Genomic DNA, 12,979 nt, shown 5'->3' with positions numbered 1-12,979 from the left:
AAATCCTAACAGGAACCAACTCCTCTGTACTGACTAAATTACCTGGTGAACAAAATCTTTGATGACTGAACAAGTCTTTTGTATGTGTGGTCACTTGCACAGAGAACAAAATGTCTGATTGAAAAATTAATATATAAAAATAATTCTGGGATATAATTTGCAGAGACAGTATGTAAACTTTCACATGTGTAAATGACTGAACTATATTAGGCTGCTGATAGCTGTTTCACATTGCACCACGAGTTATGAGTTCACAGATTTTGCTCACACAACCAGACAGCCACATTCATCAATACCTGTTTTCTGGAAGGCCTCGAGCTGTTCGTTGGTGAGTTCCTTAATAGAAGCAGTGATAGCTTTGAAGGCCCCCTTTAGTCTCTTCCCCAGCACCATGTGGTCTGGCTCGGCTCTCAGACGAATACCGTACTTGTCCTTGTCTGTTGATAGAGTCAACTGTCGGACATTAAGTTCCTGCAGGAGGAAAAAAAAGACACAATCCATGTCTTACAGAAGTTAAAGTCACTGTCTTGTTATTCTTTGAGTTAAAATTCCAAGTATACTGATGAGTACCAGGATTCTTAATGTTGACAAAACCAAACTCGAACATGAATACAAAAGTTGAAACATAAAACCTGTAATGTGCACTGCAAAACTAACAAAATTGAAATTTAATTAGGCATGGCATTACTTTTGAGACCCTTTGTTTTCATTATATGCTGCTTAACCATTAAATGCCAAAAAAACACAGCTAAAAGATGAACAAAGCTCTCCTGGTAACAGTGTGGACATTAGATGAGCCGAATGCATTTGCTCAATTAACCTTTACAAAGCTCATCCTGCACCCAGTATATCTTCTGCTGACCAAATGGAATGTGAAATACCTAGTGCCATGTGCAATAACATTTTTTGTATCAAAAGTAAAGAAAAAATGCTTGTGATTTATCCACAAATGGAGATACACTTAGAACTTTAAATGCCCACTGAAAATGAATGACAACTAACTTGACAGAATTCCAAACAATAACAAAATTAGACAAAATTTAATTTAAAAATTAAAACATAAACACTTTGGGCATGCACTGTTAAGAGCAAATCAAAAACTGATTAGAGTGAGTCATACACTCAAAGAGTAAGTCAGCCACAAAATTGGCCTCTTAGTCAGTCCGTGAGCGATTCCTACTATTCAGTCAATATCTCCGCCTTTCAATGTAGTACGTTTCCTTCTTCAATCTAAATGGAAATAAAAATCTGTGATTTGGTTATATATGGTGAAGACAGAGATGCTAAATTTAGCCATACTGATACCAACCCTGGCCCGCCACGCACAGCATCTTTCAGTCGGTCAAACTGAAAACTGAAACTGAGTTTAAGTGACTTGCTGACAGAGAGCACAGATAAGCTGCTGCAGTGCGCTGAGTAATAAACTGAAGGGCAGTGTGGGGTTGAACAGAGCAGCTACAACATTTGTTTTGAGCTGAGCACGGTTACGGAAAACAAGGCTGAATCGATGCAGAAGTGCACAAAAAGAACTTCTTTTATCTTGAGGGCATACATGGCTTTTATTTGTGTGATTTTATTGCATTACAATTTATTCAGGCTGCTGTAAACTCAAACAGCATCTTGATGGATATTTCAACTGAACATCCTCAAACCTCTCGACAGTGGAGCCATCAACATGCTTTTCGGCCAAACAATGCTGACCAAAGCTAAAATTAAAATTGCCACTGACCATCAACAGCGAATCTCACTGTTTGCCTAATTTCTTCCCTCTGAACACTGGAGACTTACAACACTCATGTTTTGCCTCAAGACAAAGACAATAAAAATGTAATCAGCACCATTCAGGGTTTACCCTTGCTTCGTGTGAAAGGCAAAGTTGCTGTGTCTTCTTTTGTTTTGAAAGTTAAGACTGAAACACTAGCACTGGCCACTAATGCCCAATTCACACTACATGACTTTAGCCCTGATTCTCAGTTTTTGGAGCTCCTTCCATCCTGACCTGTGATGTATTGCAGACGCACCAAGATAAAGATCTGAATTTGTCAATGAGCTATAATCAATGAGAGCACAAGATATGGTAGACAAGTAGTGCTGCAGCAATGTGTGTGTGTATGTTTGTGTGAGAGGGTGTGGAGAGAGTGACAGAGGGGAAGAGAAGGTGGAAGGTGGACTATTGCACACAATGTTTCTTTAAGTTGTTAGCCTCATAACTTAACTAAGAACGCTGTTTGTCACTTTTTGGCTTTGATATTTTCTTTAAAGCAACCAACCCTGTGTCATGGTATAACCTATGCATCACATGACAACACTCATCAGATTCCTGATGTAGGGTGACAACTGCAACAACTTCAAGACTCCAAGGCAGCAATTCAATGGCCTTTTGGCACTTCCACAGTGGCTTCATTTTTCAGCCTTGAAGGTTACAGTTTGAACTCACCCATTTAAATGTTACTAAGGCTTAAAGTTGCACATACATAAAGGTACAGCAGCTTTAAGTGACGAGTTGTCTGCGAGATGTCCCTAGAGTCTATGAGTCACATCCACCCTCTTATTTAAATCTGCTCACTTCTGGCATCCAAAATGGCATCAGCCAATGTGCTGAATTCAGGGCTTCAAAAACCAGTGGGTGATATCATGGTGACTACGTCCATTACTTTTTTGTAGTCTATGGCTTAAAGTTATCAAACCCATGAAGCTAGGATTAATGCCAATAGTATCCCACAACTCTATACATCAGACAAGGCAATTGTGTGGGGTCTTGAGTTAAGCTAAATGCTTTGTTACATCCTGCAGGAGTCAAATTAAAACCTGTAATTGCTTCAGTCATGTGCTGTAAAGGAGCAATCAAAAAATGTAATTCACTCAGACAGCAAGTCAGCCATGAAATCAACTGGTCGTTGAGCCAGTCGGCAACAGTAGGTGTCCAATCAGTGCACATATAAGTAAAACCAATTTGAATAAATTACAAAGAATTACCTGTTTAATAGTAATAATTATAGCATAATAATAAAATGAATCTAAGAAGACGCAAGAGTGAAAAGGTGAATCCAGACTTAATTTCTCTAACTTTCAAATGCTAAACTAAAACGCCATCAACAGTAAGAGAGTTTGAAGGTTCTTCCCTCGGCTGCAGGACCTTAAACTGCTCTCAATTCTGATCAAATAAACCTTGTTTATTGGAGGGAAGCTAGAAGCCAGCAAGGTTAAATGTTTTCCTCACCAGAAATGAAACAGAGTGAGAGATAAGAAGTGGCTTGAACTAAGATTAATCTTGCAGGATCCAACAGAAGGTTGCACCAGAGGCCCTTTTCCCACATAATCCTTAATCTCTATATGTTCTGTCAATTTTCTTGGTCAGCCATATATGAGAACAAGAAACGCAATCAATTTTCCATCCTTGATGCATCAGTAATTTCTCAGCTTGAGACCTTTAAGGCTTCATGTGGCTATAGTGGGAACAAAAACAGCAACACTTCCAGGTAAAGCATCCGAGAGGTTGAATAATTCTCAGTTAAGACGGCAGTGGGGTTATATGAGTCAGCTGTGGAACAGCATTGACTTCTTGAGCTTCGTTGGTGGAAAATCAAACCCAAAGACATAGGGATAATTGTCAGTGTAATGGCTTCCTGCACTAAAAGGCTATGACAATTAGTCTGTCTACTGTCTGAGTTGTCATTTTTCCGTTCTTTTTGACAGCACCTGAATGGACACAACAAACTTATGAAATTAATCAGCATTTCCTGGTGCATACAGTAACCATACTTTATGATGTTCCATTTAATAAAATGACATTTAAAGAAATATTTCACCCCCAAATTACCTTTTGTTCATTAATGGATCACCCCCGTGTCATACTTAATTTGTGAAGACAACTTTTTTTCCACACATGCCTCCACGGTGAATGAAGAATGCAAAAACTGATATAGTTTTGCTGTTAACTTCAATTCATCAGTAATTTTTCAAAGCATGAGTTTAAAAACTCTCTCACAACTTATGCAGTATAGTCCAAGTCTCATTTATCTAGGAGTATGCTCAGTACCTCTGAAAAAGAGCGCCCTTTCAGACAGGGAACTGAACCGATCCTTTTCAAAGCAAAAATCTATCAACAAAAACAATAATTTTATCTCCGGGAACATGTGAGATGCTGATAACACTGCCTCCATCAGTTTATTTGTTTGTATTATTGTGTGACTTTGGTGAATCTGAACTTACCATTTAAAACACAAAAGTCACATAATAACACAAACAACATCACTGATTAAGGCATTGACATAACGGCAGCTACCGAGCTCAGTGAGGTAAAATTACTGTTTTTGTTGACAGAGTCTAGATTTGAAGATAGCAACTATAAATTTTTCTTTTTGTTAAGTTCCCTGTCGGAAAGGGCTGTCTTTTTGGAAAGTACTGAGCATACAACTGGATAATGAGTCTTGTATTATACTGCAGGAGATGTGTTAAGAGTTTGTGGATGGATGTTTTCATGTAGCTTTGCTGTTGTTACATGCATTTGTCTATAATTTCCATTTATCAAGAATTCTTCCTTAACCGTGGATGCATATAAAAAAAGTTTTTTTCATTGATTCAATGAAACAAGAGGTGAGTAATTAATATACAAATGGTCACTTAGGAGGCCAAAGTATTCCTTTACCACTGCAGTCCTTTACTTTATGTCTTTTTTTAATTTATATGTGAAGCCCACAGGATGTATGAATGGCAAAAAACATTACTTTGCAGTATCATCAACTCAGTAATGTGGCAACATCTATTTGTGAAATGAGAGCTAGAAGAGCTGTGTAAACTATAATGATGCAAACTGCGTCTATGACATACACAGACACATTAACAGTAATGTAGTGTTTCCTTGTGCTGGAGAAAAAAAAAAATACTGCTCATGTTAGCGTTCTATATTTGAAAGGTCTGCGTGTGTGGCAAGTGGAGTAGATCAAATGTGAAATTCTTTTCCAAGACATCTCCTCCACCCCCTTTTCAAGTGAACCAAGCACAGAAATTTCAATTACAGCTGAAGACACAAACGACGTGTGAAGATGAGCTTCCTCTGTTGTACACCCCCTCTGTGGAGTCAACACACTGGCTTTGGAGTGTCAACAAGGTTCCAGGAGGGCTTTCTCTTTAACTTTGAAATTTAATAGTGCTGATTAAAGCATAGTAAACAGACAAAAAAGACAAAAAATTGGAAAGATGAGATGAAGATGCACCTGGCTGTGATGCAGAGCACTGGTAAATGACACTTTACCAGGGCTACTTTATCAGACTGGACAAATGATCACACAAAATAAACAAAGGCTGCTCTTGGTTCACTTACTTCCAGGATGTATTTCTGCAGGGACTGGATGTCTTTCAGAGCCTCTGGGTCCTGGTGAATAACTACCACCTCCTTTAATGGGTACTGAAATACAAACCGCCATTACAGTGGGTCAATAGCTCCCGTAACAAAAAAAAAAAAAAAGGGTTGCCATTATCCACATGACAACCATACCTAGTGCATGAACACGACAAAACCAGATACACTGAAAGCTAAAGGAAATTTAGGAATTTGTGACACAGTACAGAGAACATGAGGGTTGGATTGATGCTGGATTTTTTAAGCAAATATAATAATATTTGGGTGGCACAAAAATCTTAAAGCAATATAAATTTACAGATATTCATCATTTTTATATTAAAATGTAACAAATGTAACAAGTAAGAGATCCCTTGAGCAATTGTGAACAATTAATGTACTAGATTTTTCAAAGTTCTTCACTTGTTAGTGCTTAATGGTGCGTGAAATGCCTATAAAACAAAAATACAAACATGGTTTTGGCATTTCTGTGCTGCTTTTTGTTGATTTTTTAATCATCTGACATGGCTTATCTGCACTAATCAAATATCAGCTGATATATTTTATGTTTCCCATAGTTTTAAATAGTGTATGAATGGACTGTGTAAAGCTGATGATTCACCTTGACGGGCAGGGTCTTCCTGTCTCGGATGACTCGGCCCAACTCAATCACAGACTGCATCTGTGAGACGGCGCTCTCAATGCGCTTGTCAATCAAACCCTCCCTGAAAAAAAACAGAAACACAGATTAAGAGAATGTTATCACATAAGTAGGGTTACAATGCCATGGTATAAGTGCTTGAATAACTTCTTAACTCAGCAGTTTGGATCATGTGAATGAAAAAAGGTGGTCAACCGTGAGCTGGTTAACAACAGAGACTATACTTGACTGGTCAGGCATATTGCTCTATAGGTTAAATTGCATACACATACTAACTCTGCTAAAGTCTTAAGAGTGACTCGCCGACAGTGCCATGATGCAGCTTCTTTGAGGGGGCAACCACAACCCAACGCATCTGAGACAAAGTCAGAAACACAGCCTTTGATTGGTTCGACAAAGGCATCATGGATGCCCAACAACAATAAATGTTTTCAACACGGAAAATAGATAAATAATAACAGAAGACATTTGGTACGTGATTTATCATATATTTAACAAAGTCTCAAAAGAGGCAGTTGAAGGCTAGGTATCAAATCTTCTGATACGATTGTCGCTGAAACGGCAACAGCTAACTTTAACTTCTGGGCCAAAAAATAGTAAGTCTCTCTCGCATGCAGCCTTCCAGAGATTTTTAATTTTTGTAACGTTAACGTTATGTCATGAGTGACACTGTCAGCTCCAGAGTTAGCTTCTATAGTGTGTGCTATCGCAGCTTTTTCTCGTAAATCCCATCTAACACACAGGAGAGAAAGTTTTTATCCAAAACTCTATACCTGAGGAGAAGTGCAATGGGTAGCACCTGACAGAGCTCTTTTCTTATAATAACAGGATGTAGGAGGATGAGAGGAACATCTTTCAGAACAACCCATCGTCTTAAGAGAATAATTCATTAATTTGTGAAATTCTGCACAATTTCAGGGTACAGTTAGGGGATGTAGGTGCATTTCTGCCATAACTCACAAGCATCGACCACCATTTTCGGGTTAATTGTCGGTTTCAGAAAGCAAAATAGCTAGAAAAATGAATAATAGAGCGTGACAAGGTTAGTAGAGACAGAGTTCAAAACCACCAGCGCCCGAGTTTAACTAAGGAGCATCCACTAATAAGGTACACAGAGACTTCCGCCTTTGAATCCAAATTAGAGCTGCACAGCCACCAATAATCACGCATAATAGAGATATTAGCCCGAACTGTCTGCAGGAACACAGGCTGTCTGTGTGTGTCTGTGTGTGTGCACGCACACAATGCTTGTTCATTTACTGCAGCAGTCTGCTTCTCTGTGTGCACACAACAGTGGAGTAAAATGAGAAAGGAGAGGACTCCGGGGACAGCCAATCATTTAATGAGCTGATTGAGGAGCAGCTCTTCCCCGTGCCTGATTGGTGGCTGACCTTTGGGGGGGGGGTGAAGTGTCCCATTCGACAGCAGGAAGGACAAGAGGCTAATAAAGCAGCAGCACTGAGCGCTGCCAAAGTGACAGAGGAGATTATATGAACCATTACACAAACTATTTTTCCTTATGCTAAATCAAACGGATATTTAATCATGTCAGAACTTTTTTGCAGTTAAAGATGATGCAATTAAGTTTGGGCAATTAGAAATTCCTCCCAGGCATTATAAAACTGATCAGCCACCAGGGCACGCATTTTACTGAGGTAATTGAAGGGAAGGAAATGAAATGATTATATTTTGAGAGCAATATCCATTTAGGGTTGACAATCAAAGACAGGCCTTGTGCAGTTCTGTGTGGGGTAATTCTCTGCCAAAGCGCACAAACTTGAGAGGAACTCAGGTTTATACTTCAGGGAAGCTTGGGTTTATACTTTGTGGCTCTAATGACAAATTTGAGAAAACGTGGCCTCCCTTCCTGGTGTACACTGAATCTAACATTTAAATCTTTTGTTATGTAAACCTATGCACTGTCATTGTTTCTGGACACATGGTATCAGTGAATCTTTGCATTTGAATTCTTAAGCAACTTGAACTAGGGTTCGGTACCTTTCACATTACAGGTACCTGGAATTCAGTTCTGGTACCTCACGATACCTTTGTTTCTGTGCTATTTTTTCACTGAAATAATAAAAATGTAATTTTTGAACAAGCTGCAGGGGATGACATAGAGGACTAAAAATTAATTCCGCTCCTTCTCTCTTTTCTAATCACACATAGAGCTAATGTTCTGTCTCGGTCTGTCTGCTTGCGTGTGTGTGTGTGTGTGTGTGTGTGTAGGTGTGTCTGCTTATCTATCAGTGACACCAGGCTATTATTAAAATAATCTAGAAAGGCAAATAGATCACACGCCGAAACTATCGCAGCAGATTGCTGCTGCAGCAATAGTTTTGGCCTGCTAGGGAGTCAATAGAAGAGCCGCAGAGCTCCGTGGGCAGCTTCCCCATTTCGGGGCGCTTCTGCCTTCTGTTTGAGGTTGAGGGCAGAAGCAGATCTCCTCTTTAGGCCTGGGAGCTCTGTGTCTGGCTTGTGGCTACTTCGCAGTAGTCTCTTTTTTTTTTTTTTTTTTTTAAACCCAGCGTTCTCAGCCAGATCTGTTCTCAGGTACTTGTTTTGGCACAGATGGATTCAACATAAATCTGAACTAAGTAGTACTGATGTAATAATTTCACTATCCTTAGTCGAGTTCGGTACCCTACTTTAACTAGACCCACAATTTTCTTTTTTGTTTGTGGAACACAAAAAAGTATTTGTATTGAATGTATCTTAAAAACTGAAAACCAATTAGCATAATTAAAAATATATACAGTATATATACATAGCATCCTCTCTTAATCTCTAGTCTCTGATGACCTGGTTGTTGTTTGAAACTAACTTTTTACCACTGTGGAAAACTCATCAGTGTGATTAACTTTTATCACCCAGAAAACAGCCTTGTATTTGACACATGAACAGAAAATCTGCTCATTCAAACACAACTTTTTATCTACAGAGCCAATCAATCCCATAAAATAACATGTATGATAATAAATACTAAAATGGAAATCTGATCAGAGTGATGGTGTATAAACTGACAGAGGAAGAGGACACAGCGAACAGCACGGATGAAGAGAAGAAATGGGTAAGACACAGAACAGCTGCTGTCAAGCCTGACAGTCATCTAGAAACTACTGTGAACCCTCAAGCTTCAAAAGCTTCCACTCTGTGGAGTTCAGAGTGTGATACGATCGGGGTAGAGTAAGGCCATGCACTCTGGCTGAAACTGATTAGGCTTTGGATCAGCAGTGGAAATCCTGTGAGTAAAGGGGCTAACACAAGGAGTGGTTTGCTGTGAGAGCTGCAGGGTGACTCTGTGGCAGGAGCGGCAGTTTTTGAACCAGATGACATTAGTTAAATTAATTTGGTTGAATCCGGTTTCAGTACGTGTGTGAACTAATTAGGAGTCCTTGAAAAAGACGTCCTAGAAGATACAGGGGTGTGGCTCTGTAGTCAATGCTATTTGAAGGAGTTGCAAATAACTAATTTCCCTACATAGGAAAATGAAAATAATAGCTATTATCAATAACACTGGGTTTTCCTCACCTTCCCCACTTATAACAACTCAAAAAAGTTGACATTTGATCTGCATTGTGTGACTGAAAAGTGCTACATTAAGGTTTTTACTATCATCACTTATTGAGACTATGAACAAAACAGGATCTTGTCACCTTGTGTAACATATATGTGCAGATGGAAAGAACACTGTGGCTAAAATTTGTTAAAGAACAGGTCGCCCCTGGACATGAGTGAATACAGAGTCTGCTGTCATGGCAGATGTTGTGATTTAAGATTACAGGAATGCTTAAGTAATAACCTACATATTTATAAATTCAGGGATATTTATGAGACTAAAAATATATATGATCAGTGTCAACTGGCAGTCCCTTGGGACCTCTGTGCTGTGCCGCAGACCCTGCCGCCTTTTCGGCAGGCAAAGGCGGTGCACAGAGCTTCGGAGAGGGGTGGATGATGGCCGAACGCCAAGTGTTAGATCTGTGCAAAGCACTGGAACAAATACATCGTCATATTACGGACAGCATGATCACATCCATAACATAAGTTTCAATCCCAGCAGTTTCTGTGACATGAGAAATACTCTCAACATAAATTAAGTCACACAACACCACTGTTATTATGAATCTATCAAGGATTGCCTGTTCTCAATGTCACATTTTTGGGGAAAATAATATCAAAATCAATCACTGCCACCTTGTGAGTTGAATCAGGCAGATCCTGATATATTCTCTTTTGATAAATTAAAGTTTATTGAATTGATATGTAGCTTTTTATTACATAAATCGTTTTCCTTAGAGCTGCTGCAGCGATAGATGAAAGTTAAACAAATTTTTCTGATGTTTGCATAGGTGACCTGTGAATCATGCAGGGCAGCAGGCTTCTACTATGAAGTACTCCTGGAAAGTCTGTCTAAAGAGTATGTACTGCACATGCCCAATTTCTAGCCGGATCCACACAGCCGAAATGTTTAAAAGATGTGGGAGCAGCAGGGTGACACATTTACCATCACTATAGCATTAGACACTCTTAGCTAGTGTGAATAGCATTAACTCTAAGGGCACTTTTGCCTTTTTTCCTCTTCAGTATAAGTAGCATGAAACAGTCGATGTCCATAAAATTTTAGCTTTATCGGAGGATTTTTCCAACCTGACTTGGGGCAGCATGAGATAGTGGATGCTGCTGCTGTCCTTCTCTTCGACAGAGGCGGGGTCGATGAGGTGACACAGATTTTGGTACATCATCTCTGTAATGAAGGGTGTAAAGGGAGCCTGAGGTGAAGGTGGGAAGAAAGCAAGTCGACATGAGAGAAAAAGGAAGGGGAGAGAATTATTAGTTGCTCTGTACTGTAGTTAATTTACATTTTTTGACACGAAAGGTCTAAAAGTCAGAAGCAGCTAAAAAAATCAGCAAACAAAACACATTTTACTGCAGTTTTTTTTCCCTCATAGGTGCAAACGTTCAAAGAGAATTGTGCTAGAGTGAGGTCACTTCCCAAGTAATTCTCTACCATTTCAGCCGTGGTTAATTAATTTGTGTAGCTCACAGCTGATCTGTATTGATCTGGGTTAGGCTAACTGGCTCTTAGTGTGCATCTCGCCTCACATGCAAACATCTTCAATGTGTTATAAATAAAAACTCCTACTCCTACTCATACATAATTCATAGTCATGCCAGCACGCGCACACACACACACACACACAAACATTATTTTTTTTTGTGTCTTGCATGCACAAAAGCAAAACCTCACCACAACAAAATTTCCCCCATACCCGCCCCTCTCACTCTCACACACTCACACACACACACACACACACACACACACACACACACACACACACACACACAGGCGCAAACAGAGGCTGTATGACTCACCATCAGCCTGCACATGGAGAACAGAACACTGAAGAGGGTTTCCAGCGCCCACAGGCAGTCCTCAGTGCCACTCTCTCCCTACAAAGTTCACACACACACATCAATACAGGCGGTCCCCTTGGAACAGTGGAAAGATAAAAGTGCCCGAGCACACATCGGAGCATGTATCCCCAATTCACTTCAACCAAATGTTGATGAGGAGGGCCACAAACTGATTGCTGTAAAATGTTCAGGCGATGATGAGGAGACTTATCAGCAGTCCATCAACTGAATGAATAACTTATGTGCTTAACAAAACAACAAAACAAGAAAGGTACAGGACATCAAATGTGGATTCATCTGTATTTATACACTAAAGTCTACTTGACTCATCAGATCCTACTACTGCTACTAACTGTCACTCCTGGGCCTCCATACATTTTAGTCCCTAGCTTCATCTGCCTTACATAATAACAACATTACCTCTAAATAAGCTCTGATTCAGATTCTCACCTTTAGACGGCGTCTGTTGGTCCTCACGTACCAGTTGGTGAGCATATCCACAAACTTGACCAGACGAGGCACAACGGTATACAGGCGGTAAGCTGCAACAAGAAACTACCGTCAGTTTATTTACGCTGAATATAGAAACAACATGACCAGGTTGCCAGATGGGATGGATTTTAAAGGTCTCAAATTGTCCTCATTTTCAGGTTGATACTTATATCAAGGGTTTCTACTCAAACATGTTTAATGTTCAAAATACACTTTCTCTTTCTCATACTCTCTGCTTGAATATACTAGCATTCAAATGTTTCGTTTTAGGGCCTATCTCTTTAAGAACCCCTTTCAGAAAAGCCCAGTCTGACTGGTTAGCATTTCCAGGTCTTTCACATCTGCACTGTCACTGCAACCAGGGAATGACTTTAAGAGCACTGTAACAGCACTTTCTATATATTACTAAAAACAGGGTTTATAAATAAAAAGACATGGAAATTTTCATTTTTACAATATGGGACCTTTAAAACATGGAATTCCTGGGAGTAAAAACTGTGTGCGCTTTTGTGTTTGGAGGACGTCGGTCTCACCGTCCATCTCAGCCTTGAAGAACTGGATGAGGGACTGCGTGAAGGACTGAATCCATTTGTCCATGATGTTGTCACTCTTCTTCGCCGTGTTTTCATTGTATAGGAACTGAATGTCATCCTCCTGACATAAACACACAAGTTACTATTGTTAATGACGACACATAATATCACTAATGTGAAGCGGCTGACACCAGGCCTGAAACCTGTACCACATACACCCAAGAAAAGTAGAAGTCATAGCAGTTTCGTCCTGCATGTAAAGAAATGTTGATATTGTCATCTAGAGGCAAAGAAAGCGAGTTCTGCAGCAATACTTCACATGTATGCCTCTGCAGGCAAACAGTGTTCTGACATGTTTTCCTGCTTTCATAGGTGATGTTTGTGTCTGTGTGTGTTGAACACTTTTACATATAAGCCACAAGTTTTGAACAAAATTTGAACTGCAGATGTACAGTGTTTTCCACAAAATTGGAGTCTATGGGGGGCAAAAGCTGATGACGATTTTTATCCGCTTAGTATTATCATTCTGTGTTT

At 39.6% G+C, this 12,979-nt stretch overlaps 1 protein-coding gene across 2 annotated transcripts in view; it reads right to left on the bottom strand.

The window, feature by feature from the left end:
• Positions 1-12,979, bottom strand: part of iars1 (isoleucyl-tRNA synthetase 1) — a 73,243-nt gene that overhangs the window by 16,310 nt on the left and 43,954 nt on the right. For both annotated transcript variants that reach the window (XM_042506187.1, XM_042506179.1), the window contains exons 20-26: positions 12,446-12,566; positions 11,871-11,962; positions 11,379-11,456; positions 10,653-10,774; positions 5,964-6,066; positions 5,324-5,407; positions 297-471 (exon numbers count right to left, since the gene is read on the bottom strand). In XM_042506187.1, the coding sequence (XP_042362121.1) occupies positions 297-471; positions 5,324-5,407; positions 5,964-6,066; positions 10,653-10,774; positions 11,379-11,456; positions 11,871-11,962; positions 12,446-12,566 (775 nt within the window). The remainder of the gene's footprint in view (positions 1-296; positions 472-5,323; positions 5,408-5,963; positions 6,067-10,652; positions 10,775-11,378; positions 11,457-11,870; positions 11,963-12,445; positions 12,567-12,979) is intronic.

The sequence above is a fragment of the Plectropomus leopardus genome, chromosome 2, assembly GCF_008729295.1.
Source record: "Plectropomus leopardus isolate mb chromosome 2, YSFRI_Pleo_2.0, whole genome shotgun sequence".
Classification (NCBI taxonomy): domain Eukaryota; kingdom Metazoa; phylum Chordata; class Actinopteri; order Perciformes; family Serranidae; genus Plectropomus; species Plectropomus leopardus.
This window is presented reverse-complemented; position numbering and strand designations above follow the sequence as displayed.